Below are 23027 nucleotides of genomic sequence, written 5' to 3' on the forward strand. Positions count from 1 at the left end.
CATTCTTAGCATGGCTTGAGACACCCCACAATTAATTATTTCTATATTAAGCATATATTTATATGTATACAATTAGTATAAAATAAGACATATAATATATATATATATATTATATTTTATAAATATTGACATATTTTATACATATATTATATGACATATAAGATAAAGTATTATTTATATCTTATTAAATTTAATTAGTGAATTGGGCCCAAAGTTTGGCCAGAATGGATCGAACCATACAGACCTGGGTCCGGGCTTACACTTTAGGCCTTGTGTCTAGGCCCATGATCACCCGATTCACCCCTACTTGTTGGAATTTTTTTTTCTTTTTTGTAGCAATTCCGGTTTCTACCATCACTACCCGATTGGTACTGATAGACAAGATACAATATGCAGAACCATACATAATGCGATGGGATCTAGGTATCATGGGCACTGGATCAACCTGACCCATTGGCACTCTTACCCATTCATAGGCCTGGAACTGGTTCTTAATTGTATTTATTCAATGTATGCTACAAGTTTATTTTAACAAATAAAATTCGTTATCCTAATTGTGTCACTTTTACACCTGAAGGAAGAGCTGGTGGTTTAACTGGTTTCGGGATTACTGTAGTGTTGTCGTCTTCAAGATATGTTTTTCTTAAAATTCAATTATGTACTTGCTCTTGGTTATTAGGTTTCATTTATGGACCTTCAATTAAACACCATAAAAATAGTTTCTGGTTAGATCTAAACCTGAGATTGCAACAGGTCTCTTTACCATATTTATTAATAGGAGATTTTAATGAAGCGGCCTCCATAAATTCACTAGAACCTTCAACCTCTTCTAATACCTCTACCTTATCTTCTGGGCAGTATAGAAATCTTATAATTGAGCAAAACTTGTTAGAAATGAATATTCAAGGTGGTGGAATGTCGTGGACTAATAAAAGGACCTCAGGCCATATCCAAAGAACTCTTGATAGGGTTGTGATTTTCCCCGACTAGTTACCTATCTTCCCTAACGCAACTCTTACTTTATGTTCTAAATGGGGTTTAGATCATCATCCACTTATTCTAAACCTATCCCCTACTATCCGTAGCCTTCCAAAACCTTTCAGGTTTTTTGAAATGTGGCTATCTGACGTTTCATGTAAACAATAAATAGAAAAATATTGGCAACTTTCAGTTAATGGTCATGCAACCTACCAGATAACTTAGAAATTGGATTCCTTAAAGAAAAATCTAATTACCTCAAGGAAATCCACTTTTATAGAACCAAGAGATAAACTCAAAAGTTTGGAAGTTCAGATCTTACAAGCTGAAAAATCGGGAGTCTCTGGTAATCTAAACAACTTGTATAGAGAGTATGAACAAACCAACGAACAGCTAGAAAGCTATTGGAGACAAACCTCTCGTCAAACTTTACTATAGTTGGGAGACAAAAACACAAATTTTTTCATAAAAGTACTTTATTCAAAAGGAAAAGAAACTATATTGAAAGGATCAAAGATGATCAAAACAATTGGAAAACTGAGCATGGAGATATAACTTAGATTTTCTTAGATTACTTCTCAAACCTTTATTCCTCTCAGATTCCTCAAGAGTTAGAGGATCTATCCAATATTTTCAATCCAATTATAACTGAAGAAGAGAATTTCATGCTCATTGCTATTCTTTTTGTTGATGAAGTCAAAGCAACCCTTTTCAGTATTGGTAGCCTTAAATCTCTAGGATGTGACAATTTGCCAGCTTTAATTTTTAAGGATTTCTGAAACTTAATGGGGTCTGATGCAGTATTGTTAGTACAAGAATTCTTTAGAACAAGAAACTCCTAAAGTGGTTAAACCATACTTTCATTTGTCTTATCCCCAAAAAGGTTGATTGTACTAAAGTACAAGATTATAGGCCTATCAGCCTTTGCAATGTGACTTATAAAATCATTGCCAAAGTGATAGCTGGTAGACTTCATACATCCTTGGACAAGTGTGTTGTTCCAAATCAAGTGGCTTTTGTACCAGGAAGGCAAAAGTCTAACAATTCAATTATAACCCAGGAAATGTTCCATTTTTTAAAACACAAGAAACAAAGAACATGGCTATATTGGTCTAAAGCTAGATATGTCTAAAGCCTATGATAGACTAGAATGGACTTTCCTCCTTCAAACCTTGTCTCTTCTTGGTTTTTCACCTGACTTTTGTCTCCTAATCAAAGAATGTATATCCATTGTGTCCTTTTCAGTCCTCATTAATGGCACTTCTGAAGGACATTTTTACCCTTCTAGGGGTTTAAGATAAGGAGATCATTTATCTTCTTATTTATTCATCTTAGCAATGAAGGGTCTTTCCAAACTTCTCTATCAAGCAGAATAGGAAGAAAAAATTCAAGGTATTCTCATTTCTCCTTCATCTCCTAAAATTTCCCACCTTTTCTTTACAGATGACGTTAGAATCTTTTTGAGAGTTCGCAGGGAAGAGATAGATAACATTGTCCAGATCTTAAATAAATTTCAAAATGCTTCAGGTCAAATAATAAATTTGGATAAATCCAATTTTTTTTGCAGTAAAATATTCATCCTACATTCCAACGATTAATTAGAAGGCAACTCAAAGTAAGACCTTTGCACAATAATTCTAAATATTTAGGTCTTCCTCTCTTTTGGTCTAGAAATAAACACACTAAGTTAACCTTTATTCTAGACAACATGAAAGCTAAACTGAATTCTTGGATTAGCTTCTTCAATCAGCTAGGCGGGGAAAAAAAGTTTTAGTTCAATTGGTTTTGCAAGCTATCCCTCTCCATGCCATGACCCTATCAAATTCCCTCATAAGACTATTGATCAAATGGATAAGTTAATCACAAACTTCTGGTGGGGAGTTTCGAAAACTAGATCTTATCCTTATCGTTGGTGTGCTTGGAATATTCTAATTTTACCCAAAGATGTTGGTGGCTTAGGTTTTAGAAACCTTCAATTAACTAATAAAGCTCTACTTAAGAAAGTAGCTTGGAGAAATCGTAGTTGAGAAACCATAATTTGTTTCCCTACTCTATCACGTCCTTAGGTTCTACTTTTTGGAAATCAGTAGGCTCAACTCTTATAGAGCTAGCTTCTGAGTGTGGTTATTTGATTAATGAAAACTCTTCATTTCCAGTATCTCAAAGACCTTGGATCCAATCTCATAATCAGTTCTCTTGGATATCTCTCCCTTTAGCACCCCATCTTAAAAACTTGAATATATCCCATCTACTCCACAATGGTCAATGGAATTGTGATGTCATCAACTCTTTATTTCCTCTTGATGAAGTATCAAAGATTTTGAATACCCCTATCTTTCCTTCCACTCATTCGACTTCTTGGATTTGGTTTCAACATAGTTCTGAAAATCTAACTATTGTGCCTCGATTTCAGCTTTTGTTTTGGAGAGTCCTTAGTGACTTCATTCCGGTCAAAGATATTATTTTTCAAGAAAACAACCAAAACTCTTGTGTTCTTTGTGAATTAGAAGCTGAAACTACTAATCACTTATTTATGACTTATTCTTATACTCAAGCAGTTTTATTTGGTAACCCTTGTAACCTTTATTTTCAAACTATATTTTAAGGGTCTTGGACTTTATGTATTCAAACTCTTTATAACCAAACTGCGGATTGCTCTCTTTTTATGAATATTTTCAGTTGGATAGCTATAGCTTCTTATTATATTTGGTATGCCAGAAATGAAAAGTGCTTCAAGAATAGGCTAATTCAGCCTATTAATCTCCTTCATCAAATTAATAATTCTTTCCTCCATTCGGATCATCATTTAAATGCTACTGCTCCTCCAATCCAACACTCATATTCTTACAATTTGGATCTTATTGTGTTTACTGACGCAGGGAAAATCTCATATTCTTTATATACTTATGGTGCTATTCTCATGTCTAAAAATTTATCTTGTTTGAAAATTATCAAAGGTAGAACCAATCAAATCTTTTCAGTAATTCAAGCTGAACTATATGCAATTATGCAAGCTTTATCAGAGCTCTCACACTGGGAAATACAGGAAATTTGTATATATACAAACACTCAGCAAGTTGTCAAGGCGCTTCAACAAAATGCAGATCTTCCCTGGACTTGCCAGTGGCTTTTGTCTAGGACCAGATCTCTACTATCGAACTTTCTAAATGTTAAGTTTGGTTTTGTAAATAGAAAGTTTATAGCCCTGCTCACAAGGTGTCCCAATTAGCTAAATTGCATTGTTTGTCATCTTTTATTATTAACGATTATCAAGATGGAAAACCAAGAGTGGAGGAGTTTATTATCTTGATTTAGTTTAATATAATATGCATCTTTCAAAAAAAAAAAAAGTAAGGGTGAATGGGTGATCATTTTCAGTTTGGTCCTTACCAGCACAAAAATTCCGGGCTCAGGCCTAAGTTTTCTGTTCAAGTCCAGCCTGGGCCCTGGCCTGCATGCCCACAAATGTGAGGGCTGGGCCCTGAGACTAATACTTTATGCTCGCTTCATACCATATGTAATTTATACATAGTAAATAATTCATAAATATATAATACAATATAAAATATAATGATATTATGTAAAGTTTTATACATTAGATACATATGCCCGTAATCAAGCCCGGCCCATGATCACCCCTAGGTCCAGAGGTAACATAAAGTTGGAGGTCATAAGTCATAACTTGCTGTTCTCAAAGCGAGTAGCCCACCAAAGAATAAGGTGGACCCACAGAATGATTTAATATTTATCACGCCGTCGTTCACGTCGAGTGATTTAATGATTATAGATAGTATAATCCATTTCGGTTAAATACCAAATCAAATAACACGTTACCATTATTCATCACGGAAAAGAGATAGAAAGGGAGAGAGGCCCGATCTCCTGAATCAAAAACCGTGCAAATACACTGAGAGTACGGACATCCAACCGCACATCCCTGTACATGTATGTTAAATTCAAGGAGAGGTTCGTGATGTGCGGCTAGATGCCGTGTCTCAGAGTGTTAGCACAGGATTCGCTTTCAGGAAATCCCGTCTCAATGGAGGAGGGAAATTTTAACAAGTAATTCCACAATGTGACTCGTTAATTTTCAACAGAAATTCCTTTCCAGCCAGAAAATCAGCAATCCACCGTCAGTCTGTCGAGAAATCCAAGCTCTCCTCGTGTAAGTTTAACCGTCGTCGTTGAAAGAAGATTATCTCTGTAAATTCAAGAGTTGTATTCTATGTTGCAGAAATGGAGAAGGAAAAGAACCCATTTCCCTCTTCTTTCTCTTTTCAGTGTTCTCTTCTCTTTGTTTGTCATTGGAGTTACAATCCTCTACAACCAGCGAAGCATTCGGCAAATACTTGAAGACAGAGAACAGCAACAGCTTTCCATTACACAGACATCATTACTCTCTTCTGACCCTTCAAAAGCCTCTGGAGTCAACAACCAAAACCAAGCTCTAGTAGGTGCGTTGGCATCGGAACCTATCGATCTACTTACCATTAATTTCAGTAAAATCTATCTGGGTTTGCTGATTCTGCTGAAGTATTTTCGCGTTTCTGTAGCTTAATTATCTGATGCTTTTCCCATTTTTTTCTTATTCTTGAGACCGTGATGGTTTTTTTTTTTGTTTTTTTTTTTATGGATTTCTGTAATTTTCTGTTATGTTCTGATTTTACGCACTTGAATTTTATGTCGTGTTACGTTCTTTGGAATTTTATTTTTGCATTTGATTAATTGATTTGGTCTCATGGATATAAATGGGATTTTGTAAGTTTAGCGAGCTTGGATAGGTTCACCAAATGCGCCTCCACTCGACGGTACAGTGGCAAGAAAACTGTGCGGATTGACCGTATGATGGAGACCGACCGACGGCGAGGAATTCCAGAGAGATGCGACTTGTTTTCCGGCAAATGGGTCTTTGACAATACCTCTTATCCGCTCTACAACGAGTCGCACTGCCCTTATATGTCCGACGAGTTGGCGTGTCAGAAATACGGAAGGACCGACTTGAGGTACCAGAACTGGAGATGGCAACCTCATAACTGCAACTTGAAGAGGTATCTCATATCTGTTGCTTTCATATTGAAATCAAGACTGTTCGAGCCTCCTTTAGTTGTCCATCTTTGCTCAATTCTGCAATCAGAACGAGTACTATTTATTGAAAATGAATACTTGTTTTAGAATTTTCAAAATTTAAACAGCTACTGTCTTATGCTAAAGGTGGAATGCGACTGAAATGTGGGAGAAATTGAGAGGTAAAAGACTGATGTTTGTTGGGGATTCTTTGAATAGAGGACAGTGGACATCCATGGTATGTTTATTACAATCTGCAATTCCAGCTGACAAGAGATCCATGTCCCCCGTCGCTCCTCTAACAATCTTCAGGGCAGAGGTAAGAGAAAACCAACCTCAATAGAGAAGTTGAAGTATCAGACTTAAAATCCTTAGACTAAACTGGCATTTGAAGAGCCCCCCATTCTGTCTAAACGTATTCTCAATGAAACATTCCAAGTAGGTTGATCTTACCCAATTTCAGAATAATACACGTTATGTGGAAGGCAGAGGATTATCCTGTACTCAAGATGCATTAACACAACAACCATTACACCTTTTTGTTAATGCATTGATGTTTATGATTCCCACCCAGGAATACAATGCTTCGGTTGAGTTCTATTGGGCACCACTTCTTGTTGATTCGAATTCTGATGATCCGGTGAACCACAGATTGAAGGACCGAATAATTCGGCCGGACTCAGTTCTCAAGCATGCTTCCCAGTGGGAGAATGCTGACATACTGGTCTTTAACACCTACTTGTGGTGGAGACACGGCCCCATTAAGTTATTGTAAGTGCAATTTCTTGCCAAATCAGGCATGGCACCAACTGTGTAGCTAGTTAAGTAGGAACGTAGGAATTGTCTTCTTTCCTCACTGTTTTTTTATTTTTTTTTAATTATTAAACCATTGGCTCATATGACTTTGCAGATGGAGTAGTGAAGAAAATGGGGTATGTGAGGAACTGGATGGCCTGCGAGCTATGGAGTTGGCTATGGAGGCTTGGGCCGAATGGGTGGCTTCAAATGTGAATACGCTCATAAAGCGGGTATTCTTTGTTACCATGTCTCCTACCCATCTCTGGTGAGTGCCAACCCCCTTTCTCTAATACTCCTTTCTTTTTGGGTAAATTATAGATTACTACCCTATATTTTCGTGTGTTGATGCTTAGCCCCCTGACCTTTTGTTTGCAACAGAAACCCCTGAACTTTCAGATTCTAACATTTCCCCCCCACTGCCAGCACTCAAAGATTCCCATTTGACTGCCGTGTGTTTGTTAAACATTTCTAAATCTTCAAAACTATCATTTTTTTTTTTACTTTGTTGGACCATTTTACCCTTTTCTTACATATTTATTATAAAGACTTCTGTTTTTTTCTTCTTCTTTCTTGCACTAAGGGTTTTATTTATTTAGGGTTTAGAAGCCTGGGAAAGAAAGAGATAACATACTTTGCCTTGCCCATTTTCGTTAGTTTGAAATGTCATCATCTTAAGTCATCTTTACAAAATAAAATATTGTCATCTCACCCATATGATTCTTGAAAGGTCATTTTAGTAAATTAATTTCCTCCGTCATTCCAATTAACACAGAGGGGGGAAGTGTTGGAATCAGTGTTCTAAAATGAAGAGGCATGATGCAAGGCGTTCCACTACTTAGAGGTGTGAGGTTGATGTAGTTCAGAACGCAAGAGGCGTAAGCCTCCCGAACATAAGCCTCCTTAAGAGGAGGTTAGAAGGAGGAATGGGAGGAGGATGAAGAGGAAGAGGGGATCTCATTTTTTCTTTATTTTTAATAAAAATATTTTACATTAAGAATAATAAAGATGCATGACAATAGTTGAAAAGGGGGTAGGGGGCAAACCACTTTCTTTCCTCTTATCTTTTCTTCCCTTTTCTTTCATTTTCTCTTTTTTTCTTCTCTTTCTTTTTCTTTCCCTTTCTTTTTTTTTATCTTTTTTTTCTTTTTTTTTCCATCTTCTTATATAAGATGTGCATGAGACGCATGAGGCATACGCCTCTAGCACGTTTCACGAAAAAAGCGCATGAGGCGTACACCTCAGAGGTGTTAGCGCCTCTGGCATACGCCTCGGGGTGTTTTAGGAGCACCTCCAGTCATATGCCTCCCATGCCTTTTAAAACACTGGTTGGAATATGAAAGTCCAGGGGGGTCTTTGCTGTGAATGATAGTTTGGGGGCCAAGTGTCACTACCCCAAAAGTGTAGGGTGGCATTCTGTAATTTCTATTTTTTTTTATCTATAAATTTTAAATGACCAAAATTTATAGACTTCAACGAACTTTAAAGGGCGCTTTCAAATGAAGAAGAAGAACTTTATAAGAGATGGATTATGTGAGCTTTATTAAATTAAGAATTAAAGATAGAGTGGAACCATAAACACACATGCTTAAGTTTAACTGTGTCTTGGATTATCTTAGGGCTACATGGTTATCTGGATTTACTTAGGCTGTGTTTGGGAGTGCTTTCTGGCCTAAATCGGCTTCTGAAAAAGCCTCATTTTGAAATAGGCTTTTGGAAAAAGTGCTTTTTATTGTTTGGCTAGTCAGTGGCTTTTTTGTGTGAAATAGCTTCTTACAAATGTGAAGAGTTAAATGGAGGTTTTTTCTGCTTTTTTTCAAATGACTTTTTTTAATGCAAAAAGGCCAATTCAAGTTTTTTTAACCAAACAATTTTTTCACTGGATTTTGGCTTCTCCAAAGTAAAAAACACAAAAAGCCCATTGGAGTAGATCGGTAGCACTCCAAACACAGCCTTAGGATCACTACAGAAATTACTTTGGCAATTTAACGCTTTAGAAGAAAACGGCATGTGGTTGAAATTACAAAAGCAACTCATGTATCATTGTTAGCATGTCTAGTGGTTTTGGTAAAGAAAAATAGCATAAGGAACCAGCATAGCACCATCATTACTGACAGGGTGCACCTCCCTATTCACCATCAATCAATTAGTGATGCAGGGCAAATTCATTTTGTTTGAAATAGGGGTTTTATTATTTTTAGTGATTTTTTTTTATATCTTAGTTTTGTCAATTTCTTATTCCTTGATGCTAAGGAGTCAAAATTAATCTGTTTTTCATATTTCTGGTGTCATTTAATAAGTTCTCAGTTAGCCATCCAAGAGGACCAAGATCATTCAAATTCAAAATGATCTGAGCAAATTATATGACCAGTGTGCTGATTCAGTTTCAGTTACTCGATAGGATGAGTTTGGAATTTCTTCTTTTTTTCGATACTAAAGATAATTATATTAATTAGCAGAGAGATTCTTAGTACATTGCCTCCACTCAGACTCACCTATAGTTTGGAAACTTTATTTTCACTGTGACTTCTCCTTTGGTCTTTAGCTGGGGTTTTAATTTCTAAGAAAACATTGTAAACGGACTTTCTAGTACTGAACGAAGTTTAATGTATTTCTTTTAGAATTTTCTTTTGTGCATTAGAGTTTTCTGACAGGAATGAAACGGTGATCTTCATCTTCTCCTTTTTGGCACTTAATGCTTTGTTAGTTGGAAGCAGAAAGCTCAGTATAATTTTTCTGCATGTTGTTTGTCGAAGATTGCTTTAATTGGACAGTCTGGATCAGTGGACATATTTAGTAGCCAATGACAGGAAGGGAGATGGTTATATGTTTATTTAGCCTCTTATACCAGACACCTCTCACCAGCATAAATGTAAAGTCTTAAACGTAGATTTTCCATGCTTATCAGAAAACTTATATTGTCCATGCTCTCTTTTTACTGTGTTGGTTTTGGAAAAGTTCCTATTAAAGTTCTGTTTTGTAGTTACCACCCTGCTCAACTGTTTAAACTTACTGTTTGTATCTAGTAGGAATCCTTATACTAGGTACCCATGATAATCAACTTGTCTAATTCATGTTGAGGATGCTGTTGTATTGGATAGAAACTACAATGCACAAGGTTTTGTATGATAAACATATGTTTCATGATCTTATAATTCAACTCAACTGAGTAAATCCCTGTCCCAACTCAACAAAAACTTTATGAGAAAATGTATTCAGGGTTCATATAGTTTCTGTGTTATGAGAAAATGTATTCATGGTCAGTCCAAGATCTACCACAATCCAAACTTCACAGTATTCAGGCTTCATAGTTTCTATGTTATGCCGTATTGATATCAGCATGATTGTTAACGTGTCACCTCGGTGTCCCAAGGATGTCTAGGTGAGGAACGCCAATGCAATCAAGAAAGATCACTCACTAATACCTTGCTTTCAAAGTGCTAACCTTAAGAAATTTGGGCAACTAGAATAGATAATGTGGTATCAGGTATGGAATTTACATTAGATATTGGAGTGTCCAACATGATATAGCATCTTTGTTTAGGTATTCAGGTATCATAGGCATCTATCCACTTGCATGGCACTCTGCATTGGGGTGGGGAGCTGCATTACATCGTACCATGTTAATATTAAGTTATTGATTATTTATATTGCTTTAATTGTATTAAATGGAATTTAATCATATTATAATTTAATTCTTTAATACTTGTATTTCTTGTTTATGTTAATTATTGGTATTCGTCATGCTGTTTGCAACAAAGCATCCAAACTGCACTGCCAAATGAGAGATTGCTGAAACTATATATTGCTGTTGATTTACCAATAAGATGGCATATTTAGAAGTTTATTGCGATGGTTGGATTCCTTAAATAAACTGTGATGTGTTGCTGGAATCTATCAAGGCTACCATCAGCCATTGAGAGATTGCTTAGACTGGCATTCTTATTCAGCAGTATCCACTTTGTCAAGCAACTATAATTATCCTTTGATCAACTACCCAAGACATATTTTTCCAGATAGAGCCTCCAGCCTTGAGCCCATAGCGATTTTTCTCTCCCATGCACAACAAATTGCCACTTTATCTTTCTGGGTGGGCAAGCAGGTTACTGGATGAAGATTTATTTTGTACCCAAATCCAATGATTGCTCTTCAGTGTTCAGACACTAGCAACTAGACAAAGATGGCATCCTCTAAGCTTTGGAGTAAAGTAGATATAGACTGTTTAATTAATATGCAAATAAGAATAAATTTCAATCTGAACACCCTACATAATGAATGCATTTCACTGGGGAAAAAATTGTGGGTTAATCAGTTTCAGTGCTGGAGGTTTAGACATAATATTTCTTGTTTAAATATCGTTGATGATGAGTTTCAGAGCTGGTATCATTATTTTATGATTTTGGAGATTCGAAAACAAAACCTTTTTAAAACATTTGTGGCACACAGGAGCCGAGAGTGGAAGCCAGGTAGCGAGGGCAATTGCTATGAGGAAAATACTCCCATTGATGTAGAGGGTTACTGGGGAAGTGGGTCTGATTTGCCCACAATGCGGATGGTGGAGAATGTTTTAGGAAAGTTGAGGTCGAAGGTTTCTGTTGTCAACATCACACAGCTATCCGAGTATCGGAAAGATGGCCATCCTTCCATTTACAGAAAGTTCTGGCAGACACTGAGTCCCCAACAGTTGTCAAATCGCACGAGTTACTCGGATTGTATACACTGGTGTTTGCCTGGAGTGCATGACGTCTGGAATGAATTACTGTTCAATCTTTTATAGAAATAAGTTGGTAATACTTTTAGCTTCATTTGAATTTCGTCCCTTTGTTACAAACTCGGCTAAATTTCTGCTTCTAAGGCCTTAAAATTGGCGAAATATCAGTGTTAGCAGAATATCATCAGATATGGAAACCAAACCATATATAATAGCAGATTAATTGCAGATATGACAGAACTAGCTGGACTGTTCAACATGTGAACTTAATACTGCACAACCCCAACGGAGTCAAAGGGAAACTTACACTGGAATTGATTGGAGTGACAAAGTTGTGATGCACCTTTGAAGAACCAGAGAAGGCCGTATTTCAATTCTCTATTTTTTCTTTCTTTCTTTTTTTTTTTGATAAAACGGAAGAGGAGTATTTCAGTTCTCTGAAACTATGGCATGCTATTTTATGGACAATTTTAGTGATTAAACTATAGTATTCTTCTATTACTAGAATCCTTTGGAAGGTATACCAACCAGACTTGCTGGTGAGATCTCCGGTTGGTGTCCTCCACCAAGACTTGGGATCAAATCCGCCTTTCTTTCTTTAATCACCTACATGCTGGAATTAGTGTTATCAGGCTCTGACTGGCTAGAGGTTGAATCAGTGACTGGAGACCCGGTTAATTGATGACTTTCATGGATTGAATGAATGAGCTAACCGGTCGGTTAACTGGTAAAACCTTTACCATGATTCAATCAATAGGTAATCCGGTTTTCCGTCTGGTCTGACAACACAGGCTAGGTTACAACCAGGCTTTTCGAATGGATTATCCCACCAGTCCTCTATATGTAAGGGGTATATTTGCAAATGCATGTGGGGGTAACGAAGGATTATTACCTGGATTGTTAAAAGAATACATTAAGGCCCGTTCACTTTTCCGTAAGTTATTTATCGAGGTAAATACAGTTATTTGGGTGAGTTTTTCCTGGAAATATTTATCTAGGTAAGTGTATTTACTCATGTTCTTTTATTTCTCATATAAATAAGGCAATGATTATTTTAGCCATAAAAATCCATTATTAAAAGGGACATTTTTGTCCCATTCAAGTGTTGGTAATTTTTTTGGGTAAGTGATACCTAGGGAAAATTTTTCCCTGATCCCCACATAAATTTGAAAAAAGAATAAGGGATTCTTGGTCAATGAGAACCAAAATCCTATTGACCAACTTTCCCCCCTCTCAAAATCTAAAAAAAGAACGCCCCCAAAGTCCAACCTTGATTGAACGAATTCAAATACAAGGTGATTGAGATGCAGATGGCACAAGTAAGGATGTCAATGGACCGGTTTTGGATTGGACCCCCTTACAATTCAACAAGACATTGAATTGGACCAATTCGGTCCAAAATATTTAATAGATTGCATTGGACTTGATCCGTTCGTAAAAAATTTTGGATTGGGTTGATTAAGCCAATATCTGGTCCATTGATATAAGATAGAATATATGTGTCAATGAACGTTTGGGTTGAAACCAATCTAAATCAAAATGAATTTGAATAGATTAAACGATCCAGACATTGAATTGAAACGGTCCAAATTGGTTCAAAACATTCATTAGATTGGAATGGACCTGGTCCATTTATAATGGATTCACGTTTGACTGGATTGGATTAGACCAAATCCAATTCAATTGACACCCTCAAGCACAAGGTGTTTCTAGTAAATACTAGTATGGTTAATAAAACAAACATGCTATTTATGGTGGTGGACAGATTTATTATTCACTTTTTTTACCCATGTGCGGCCGCACATCTCACAATACAAGATGCTGATGTGCAGTTGTAAATTAAGGCGGATAGCACGGGTAGAGAGTATTGGACAAGAAATCTGGTTTGTTTATGGTGGGCTTATGGCATGACTCAATTAGAAGGTCCAATTCTTTATGATGTTAGCATCAACAAATTTAACTCAAGAAAGTGTGCTTTTGTGATAGTAATACAGCCAAAATTTGATTTTATAATGTCAAATGACTTAATCTATATTTTTACTCATTAGTCTGTGTTTGAAAATGATGCAAATAGAGTGTAAATCTCAGTTCAGGGTAAATTTGCATTATGTTTCACTTTTGCTTGTGTTTGGTAATTGTCGATACAAATTTCATGTATTTCAATTAGCACAAAATATGGAGACAAATTACAAAAAATAAATTTGTAATAAAGAAAACAAACAAGGGAATGAACTCTCTTAGATTTTTGCTCGATGACGTGAGCAACATCTAATTAACGGTCGAATTTGGTGAAGACGAGAGCCGTTGATGTGTTTCTCGTACTTCTTGAAGTGTTGATGTAGATTTCCTTGATTTTGGTGCTTTGGAAGATTTGATGTATATTTCTTCACTTTGGGTTTCACGCTTGATCGGCTGTGAAAGATGCTTCTCTAAGAAGGGCCCTTTTGTGGTGGCTTGATCTTCTTTGGAGAACTTGAATCCAAATGAGTTGCAGAGAACGGAGAAGTTTTTTCCCTTCTTTCTTCTTTCTTGATCTTGTAGTTGTTGGAGTTTGCAGGAGCTTGTGGTTGCTTGCAATATTCAATGTTGGTGTCTGAGAGCTTCTCGCAGTGTAAACCCTCTTTCTTCTTAGGCAAGGCTATTTATAGCCAAGGATTAAGGCTGCCACCTCAGCCCACTTAACTAACCAATCTATGTGAATGGGGTGTTGGGTTAGCATTAACTCCTATACATGCACCATTATGCAAGAGTTAACGGTCTTTTCAATGGGACTACCCTATTATAATAGGACATGGGCCATATTGGACTTAGTACACTTGGATCTTTGAGCCACTAAGTCATATTTATATAGACTTGGGCCTTTGGCCCATGGAGGCCCATATTAATTTAGAGGTTACCATGTAAAACTAAGCTCATTTATTTGGTTTTGAATATTCAGATGTCTACAAATGCCCTCTGGAGGACGAGGTGACGATGGAGCTCCATACGATGGTGATGACGATGACAATGACGACGACGATTTTCAATGGAGCCCTCCGTTGGAGTAATCAGCATAGCCATTGAGAGATCGAGTTTGAAGACGTTGAGAGATCGGAGCAGAGCCTTCCTACTTTCCACAAAAGTTGCGATTTATACTTGAGGTTAGTGATTTGATATTTTTCCTCTTTTTCCTATGTTGCCATTGGTTTACTTGATCTCGAGACTTCTTCTTTCTCTACCATGAACAGTCCACTCTGGTGTAGCAGTTTATTCTTCCACTAGAAGCGGGTATGGTGAATGGTGATGACATCATGGAAAATAAATGCTATCCACTCGATCAAGTAATGCTTGAAACACACTGCATACTTTCATAGTTTCAGAACCAAAACCATAAAAACTCTAGATTGAGGCTCTCATATTCTGTCCTGTAAATGTGTTCCATCACATTGACTGAAATCGTACTTTGATGACTAAAACTCCTGGGTCAAACAAGATCTGACTGTTTGTTCCTAATGACCCATTAGCGGGCTTGGTATTTTAACAATGCTCAACAGAATCAGATTGGTTTCCTTTGATTAATTGTAAACACCTCAGTTGCCACTGTTACAGAGTGAATTGTAGAGTAAAGCTTTGGCATGGGCATTGGATGAATAAACGCAGTATGGGAGCCAATCTTTGAGATGATAGTATGACACCTTACCGTATCACATGGCAACAGTAGGATGCTTAAACTCCATGACAGCAGCCCACTGAAAATTTGACGGAGTTCTCATTGAATTGCATACGAACCAAATCAACAGGAAACATGAACGTATCCCTTATGACGATTGGATTAAGCATTTGAGCTTATCCCACCAAGGTGCCACTGTCCTTGTTTGTGGACCTTTTGTCCTGTAAACCAACAGAACCAACCAAAACGAGAGTCATATGTACGCAACTTCCACTTCTCAAGACACCTTGTTTCAGCGTACTGCATATTGCATCTTCTAGATTTTACTTTTCCCCTCTTCTCATATTTGGAGTCTTGTACATGCAGGATTACAGATTTGGTAAGTCGACTGCGCGTCATCTGTTGTCAAAGCGCCATCCACTATCAAGGTATCGCAAGTTGCACTTGATTTCTATAAGACTTAACGGGTTAGAAATTCACCAATAGGCACATCGGTATGGCTTCATCAGCAGCAGGCCCTCGTAGACCTTTAATGATCCGGGGTTCTTAGGTCCACAGCTTCGTAGACTTTTGGGTTCGAGATCTCTTCGATTTTAGGGATTAGCTTGCATAAAGTTTTTTCGCCAAAGAGTCACAGCATGCAGAGCTTCATCTACAACAGCTACTCGCAGACCTTCAACGGTCCAAGGTCCATAGGTCCAGAGCTTTGTAGACTTTCGAGTCTAAGGTCTCTTGGATCTAAGGAGTATCTTGCACAGAGCTTCTTCACCAAAGAGTCAAATCATGCAGAGCTTCTTGAGCAATAGGCCCTTGCAGACCTTTAATGGTCCGGGGTCCCAAGGTTTAGAGCTTCATAGGCTTTCGGGTCTGAGATATTTTGGATTTAGGGATTAGCTTGCATAGAGATTCTTTATCAAAGAGTCACATAATGGGAGCTTCATCAACAGTAGGCCCTCGCAGACCTTCAATAGTCCGAGGTCCCTAGGTCCATAGCTTCGTAGCCTTTCGGGTCTGAGGTCTTTTGGGTTTAGGGATTAGCCTGAATGAAGTTTCTTCACCAGAGATTCACAACATAAGAAGCTTCATCAGCAATAGGCCCTTGCAAATCTGCAATGGTCCGGGGTCCTAGGCCCAGAGCTTTGTAAACTTTCGTGTCCGATGTCTCTTGGGTTTAGGGATTAGCCTGTGGAGAGCCTCTTCACTAGAGAACATGATGCACAGAGCTTCCTTCTTCACTGGAGATCCCAACATCCAGAGCTTCATCAGCAGCATCCCCTCGCAGACCTTCAATGGTTTGGGGTCCCTAGATTCAGAGCTTCATAGACCTTTGAGTCTAAGGTCTCTTGGATTTAGGAATTAGCTTGCAAAGAGCTTCTTTCCTAGAGGACTTGATGTGCAAAGCTTTCTTCTCTTCAAGGTAAGGTACTTTTTTTTATTGTATTATTAACACTTCTCTTTTGCTTGTATAGGTGATGTCTTCTTCTAGATCATTTGGTCATGAAGCTTCATCGTCGTCTTCGATACATCCTCTAACAAATAACTTGCCTCAAGAAGGAAGGTTGCAAATCCCGAATACCCAACTTTGAATGGGTGATCTCTCTACTTTCCTTGCAGAACTCTCAACACACTTATGCTTGTAACTGATGAACTTTTGACAAGTTCTTGTTTTCAACATAGAGCTGAATAGGAAGAGATCTTCGAACCTCTCCAACCAAAAGGAGTTGTCATGGATGCAATGCTAGAATCTTCTATTTCTTTTAAGAGTCTGCTCGTCTTCTGACAGATCATACAAAATGATCACTCATTTAAATGAAAGGGATAAGATTGCTCTTGACTTCTTTAAGGGAGATTGTTGCAAAGATTTCTACACACATGAGTGGATGTCTATAACCAAACTACCCATGGTGACAATGTTCTTGAAGAGGTCTACCATCTTGACATGTTGTTTGTCCAAGATGTTGGTTCCTCGTCATCATGTGAAGAAGGTACCTTGCTTGTAGAGATAGAATTAAACATGCTTCAACTAAGAAACAGAAGGAGGTAGAAATTGGCAGATCTAGTTATTGAAGTAATGCATATGAATTGAACAAGTCCTTTTCCAACTACCAAAGGATTCAAGTCATAGTTGACATGACTTCTGCTGACAACAACAAACTCCACATTGATGTAATGTCTTGTACCTTTAGGGAGGGATGACAATGAATAGATGAGCAATAATAGAAGCAGGTGGTGCAACACTTTTCCTTAATCTCTAAAGACAATACTTTAGCAAGAAAAAGTAGAAAGATAGTAAAGCACTTGTAGTGGAAAAGCTCAGCTTGGCAAGTTGAAACAATTGAAGGCAACCAACAAGCAAGAGATGCAAGTCAATGTTAAGTGACAACACAACTTGTAGAATCATCCATTGGTCTTTGTAAAAGTATACTTAATTATGTAAAACTCCAAGAAGTGGTCTTTCTCTTGTAAATGAAACAACTTCAACATTGTAATCAAATGATGTTGGAAATGGACTTGATATTTCCTTTTTTTTCTTCTAAGAGAGAAATTCTCATATTTCACATTTGTTTTGCCATTCACAATTTAGGCTCACGCGGGCCAAGAGCATTATAATGCAAAGACTTTTTTTTTTGTCGTTCATAGTTTAGGCTCATGTGGGCCAGGAGCGTTACAATGCAAAAGACTAGAGGTAGTACCTCGTAAGGTACTTTCCATTCATGGGCCCAAGACGTAGACCCTCTGGTGTGATAAGGAGATAAGCACCATTAGTGTAGGCTTCTTCCTCCACGTGAGGCCCATCCCATTTAGGGTCAAATTTCCTCCCTGAACAGTGTGAGATAACAATAGGTCGTCAAAAAACAATGATAAGATCTCCTTTCTGAAAGGTGCGAAGACGAACCTTCTTGTTGAATGCATGAGCCAAACGAGCTTGGTAGCACTCTATTCTTTGTTGAGCTTCTAATCTCTTCTCATCTAGCGCTTCGAGCTCAGTTAATCGTAGCTTTGCATTCTCATCTTCTGTAATTCCCTCTTGGATAGTCATCCTTAGGGAGTTCATTTGTCTCTCTAGGGGAAGTACAACTTCTACACCATATACTAAAGCAAAAGGAGTTGCCTTTGTAGCGCTGCGGTAAGATGTCCGATATGCCCATAAGGCCTCATCCAAGCATTCATGCCAATCTCTCTTGGACTTGGACACAATCTTCTCAAGTAATTTATACAAAGCTTTGTTAAAGGCCTCTGCAAGTGCATTGGTCACTACATTGTACATGGTTGAAAACCTCTGCTTAATGCCAAACTTATCACAAAACTGTATCACCAATGCTGTTGAGAATGGCTTTCCGTTTTCCGTGATTATGTAACGTGAAACACTGTAGCGGTAGACAATGTGAGTCCGAAGGAATTTGACAACATCTTCTTTCTTTACTTCTTGAAGAGGAACCACTTTAGCCCATTTGGAAAATTAATCCGTTGCTGTTATGATGAAGAGGTGCAGCGAGAAGACTTAGGCAAAGAACCAACCACATCAAGTCCCCATGCATCAAATGACAATGATGCAACCGTAGGATGTAGAGGATCTAGTGGTTGGCGAATAAAATCCCCAAGATTTTGACATGCCTGACATCTCTTGGCATATTCAATTAAGTCATGTACCATTGTTGGCCAATAGAAGCACATTCGCTTACAACAATCATTGAGCTTAGGTCATGATTGATGAGCACCACAAACTCGAGAGTGTGCTTGGTCGAGTGCACTTTGGACTTCGTCTCCGTGGATACACCTCATGTAGATATCATTGAAGGAGCGTCTGTAGAGGTTGTCATTGTAGTATAAGAAACGAGGTGTTCGATGTCGTATCTCAGCTCTACGCTTGGGATCTTCGGGCAACTTCCCATGCTACAAGTAGTCGGTGAAGGGTTACCTCCAGTCATCAACATCTATAGTGAATACAGAAGCCACATTGCTTTCTTGCTCTACCTCTTCTTGAGGTGACTTAGGGGGGAGAACCCATTTTGCACAAACAAGTATTGTTGTTGCTTCATCACTCGTGAGTGCTAAGACAACCGCTAAATTGGCACGGGCATATGCTTGCTTATTTTCACTTTTGGGTACATCATCAATGGTAGCATGCTCGAACTCCTTCAGTAATTGGATTGCAAAATGGTGATAAGGAACTAGGTCATCCTTGTGCACCTCATACTCTGTTTTCAAATGGTTGATTACCAATTTCGAATCCCCATAGACTGTGAGGTAGTGAATTTCCAAGTCAATGGTCATTTCTAAGCCAATGATTAAAACTTGGTATTCAGCCATGTTGTTAGAGCAAAGCTCGGTTAAGACAAATGAGTATGTGAGGATTTCTCTTTGTGGCGAGACAAATACAACACCGGCACCTGCACTATCTTTGCGTGTTGCACCATCGAAAAACACCATCCATGCTAGTAAGATGTCTATGTAGAAAACTTCTTCATCAGGAAGGTTTTCGAAGAGTTCCCAACTTGTTAGAATAGGGTGATTTACAAGGAAGTCTGTCAGTGCATGTCCTTTCATAGCCTTCTGTGGGACATAGGTGATGTCAAATTCTAACAAGAGGAGAGCCAATTTAGCCAATCTCTCTGAAAGTATAGGTCGGGTCATGATGTACTTGAGGGGGTCTTCCCTTGAGATGAGGTGGATAATATGTGCCAACATGTAATGCCGTAACTTCTTCGTGGAAAAGATGAGAGCAAGACAAGTCTTCTCTATGGGTGAATAATTCAATTCAGCTCCTATTAGTGTCCGATTGAGGTAGTAGAGTGCATTCTCTTTCCCTTCCTCATTGACTTGTGCCAACAAGGCTCCCAATGACTGCTCTTGTGCAACGATGTATAAAATGAGTGACTTCTCAAGGATTGGTGCAACAAGTGCTAGGGTTTGAGGATGTATTGTTTTATTCTCTGTAAGGCAGTTTTGCAGGCTTCATCCCACTCAAATGGGACATTTTTTTCATCAACTTGTTGAATGGTTGACAATGTCCTACTAGGTTGGAGACGAACCGTCGAATGTAAGTTAGTCGTCCTTGGAGACTCTTCAACTCTTATAGGTTCCGTGGCTCTGGCATGTTTTAGATGGCATCAATCTTTAACTAATCTGTTTCAATCCCTCGATGGCGAACAATGAATCCGAGGAACTTCTTTGAGGTGACTCCAAATGCATACTTGAGAGGGTTCATCATTAGTTGATACCTCCTTAGTCTATTGAAGATGCTACGCAAATCATCGAGATGGTCTTCTCACTTCTTAGACTTAACAACCAAGACATCGACATAGCACTCGACCTTCTTGTGAAGAATGTCATCGAAGATTCGCTGCATCGCGTGCTAGTACGTAGCACTAGCATTCTTAAGCCCAAATGGCACCACCTTGTAATAATAGATCCCCTTTGGTGTTCAGAAGGCCGTGAATTCTTCATCCTTAGGCACCATGCAAATTTGATTGTATCCAGATGAACCGCCCATGAAGGATAATGCCTCGTGGCCTGTACTTGCATTTACCATGAGTTCAGTGATAGGCAAAGGAAAGTCGTCTTTTGGGCAAGCTTGATTTAGGCCTCGAAAGTAAACACAGACCCAAATTTGATTATTCTTCTTCCTTATAGGGACAATGTTTGCAATCCAAGTTGGATACTTCACCTCCCAAATGAAACCAACTTCAATGAGCTTGTTGATTTCTGCTTCAATTTGCATAATCAACTCGGGTCAGAATCGACGTTGTGCTTGCTTGATTGGTTGTACCCCGTACCTAATAGAGAGGTGGTGGACAACCAACTTCGTGTCTAAACCGAGCATTTCCTTGTATGTCCAAGCAAAGACATCCTTGTGCTACTAAAGTAGTTCGAAGTATTTGACTTATTCTTTAGGGCTAAGGAGTGCACTGATGTAGATAGGTTTATGTTCCTCTTTAGTGCCAAGGTTCAACTCCTTCAAGTCATCCACTGTTGCTTGGCCTCCTTCTTTAGAGGTAGGAGGAACAGACTCAAGTTCTTCATCAGAAGAAGTGCTTGACATATCTCCATCCTCCTTCTCCTTAATGGTGATGTGATTAACCGAGACAATGTCTTCATCCTTAGTTAGCCCTTCACTATGTTCTTCCATGTCTTGTCCTAGTTGGAGGTTGAACTTTGATTGAGAAGATGATGGAGATGTGATGATAATAGTCGGTTGTCTAACTGTGAATGTCTAATTAGAAGAAACTTCCAAGTTCGTCACCCTCTTCATACGAGAAGGAACAACACTCTGAGGCTCCAACTTCTCCTTTGTATCCTTTGTAGCAATGGCACATTGTAGGCTTTGACTTTGTTGTCGGCCCTTTTTCTTCATATTGGCACATTTGGGCCCTATGCGGGAGAGTACTGAAGTCCTTTGGGGCTAAGCAGATGGCGTTGGAGCAACATCTTGTCCTCCAAACCTGTCAAACGTTGATAGTCTTTCTCTCGGTTCTCTAGCCGGTCGAAGATTGAACTCCGTTATGTATGCTTCTTTTCCTTCTTGTCCACCACTTTTACAGTGATGTGGTTGGATGACGCCTTCCTCTGTGAAATATAAGTTGGTGGATTTCGATGGTATCCTAAGACAATATTTTGCTGAGGGATGTGGGAGCCTCCACTTTGTAAAGCTCTTTGCGACTTTGTCAGGCCATAAGCTTGTCTACTTGTAAAGACTGGCTCAAGGTTCCCTAACTAACGATTTTCACCTTCTTTGTAACCTACCTTCTCGCGGAGATTTTCAACGTTCTGGTCAAACCACCCTTCTTGATGTTGCCCTACTTTACTGGTTGATGAAGCTCTAACAAATACTTTTAGAGGTGGTTTAGAAACTGATGACTTCGATGTTGTGCTGTGGAGATTGGAAGCATAAGATCCTTCTCAAGAACTTCAATGTCGCTCTTTGATATTGGTGTAGTGCTTGGTGCAACCATTACCTCAAAAGGTAGTTGTCCATCCTTCTCTATGACTTTGGTGTGTAACAAAGCACGAGGGCTGATTGGTTACAAGAAGAGGAAGGTGATGGTGGAATTGTTGGCAAGGTAGAAGATGCATGTTGATTTTGTAGATGTTTCTTGTCACCACTTAAAAATGCATTTTCTTCTTCATGTGTTGTGTCTTCCTTTTCCTTCCAAACTTTCATTGTGTAATATTTCAGCACAGAGACCGGAAGAGCTTCTTAAATGACCTTGCCAACATAGAACTTTGCGTCAACAAAATGTGCTTCGGCTTTGTTGAAAGGCTTTGGCTCAATGACTACTTTCCTCAGTGTTCCATTACGATAGTATTCGAATCATTGGTGCTACGTAGAAGGAACCACTCCTGTCACCTGAAACCAATGACGTCCCAAAAGTAGTTGGTAGGATGTCTTGGCGTCGATGACTTGTAAAAGGGCCAAAAATGTCAAGTCCCCTATTTCTATCTTGGGACACACCATGCCCACGACACGTTGTCCCTTTTGATTAAAACCTTGGATTTTCAACTTGCTCTTTAGCAATTCGTCTTTGTCAATCCCATGTTGTTTCATAATGGAGGCTGACATGATGTTGACAGCAGATTCACAGTCAATGAGGATGAGTGACATCTTTTGTTCACAAACATATCCAACAACATACAAGGGTCTGTTATGTAGACGTGACCCAAGTTGAAAATCCTCATTTGTGAAGGTAATTGTCGCCATGCAATCCGTGCAGCTGTCCCCTTTTAGTACTTTGCTTTGGTACTTGTTGGGGAGGATCAGGGTCTTTGCCATTGCAAAGCAGACCTTCTACGGTAGTTGTAGCACTTAGGTAAGGCACAAGTGGGATGGCA

General features: G+C 38.6%; 2 protein-coding genes across 2 annotated transcripts; one reads left to right on the forward strand and one right to left on the reverse strand.

The window, feature by feature from the left end:
• Window positions 1-4857: 4857 nt before the first annotated feature.
• LOC104602689 (protein trichome birefringence-like 35) lies at window positions 4858-12043 on the forward strand. The gene is made up of 7 exons (XM_088897197.1): window positions 4858-5432; window positions 5747-6026; window positions 6190-6361; window positions 6617-6813; window positions 6953-7105; window positions 11284-11624; window positions 11778-12043. Exons 1-6 carry the CDS (start codon window positions 5204-5206, stop codon window positions 11612-11614), a joined length of 1362 nt encoding a protein of 453 aa, XP_088753323.1. The 5' UTR covers window positions 4858-5203; the 3' UTR covers window positions 11615-11624; window positions 11778-12043.
• A 6002-nt stretch (window positions 12044-18045) lies between these two features.
• LOC148802172 (uncharacterized) lies at window positions 18046-21327 on the reverse strand. The gene is made up of 3 exons (XM_088897837.1): window positions 21108-21327; window positions 19117-20131; window positions 18046-18565 (listed from the first exon to the last, which is right to left on the reverse strand). Exons 1-3 carry the CDS (start codon window positions 21325-21327, stop codon window positions 18046-18048), a joined length of 1755 nt encoding a protein of 584 aa, XP_088753963.1.
• Window positions 21328-23027: the final 1700 nt, after the last annotated feature.

The sequence above is a fragment of the Nelumbo nucifera genome, chromosome 2 (genome assembly GCF_055504915.1).
Source record: "Nelumbo nucifera cultivar China Antique chromosome 2, China Antique-T2T, whole genome shotgun sequence".
Lineage (NCBI taxonomy): Eukaryota > Viridiplantae > Streptophyta > Magnoliopsida > Proteales > Nelumbonaceae > Nelumbo > Nelumbo nucifera.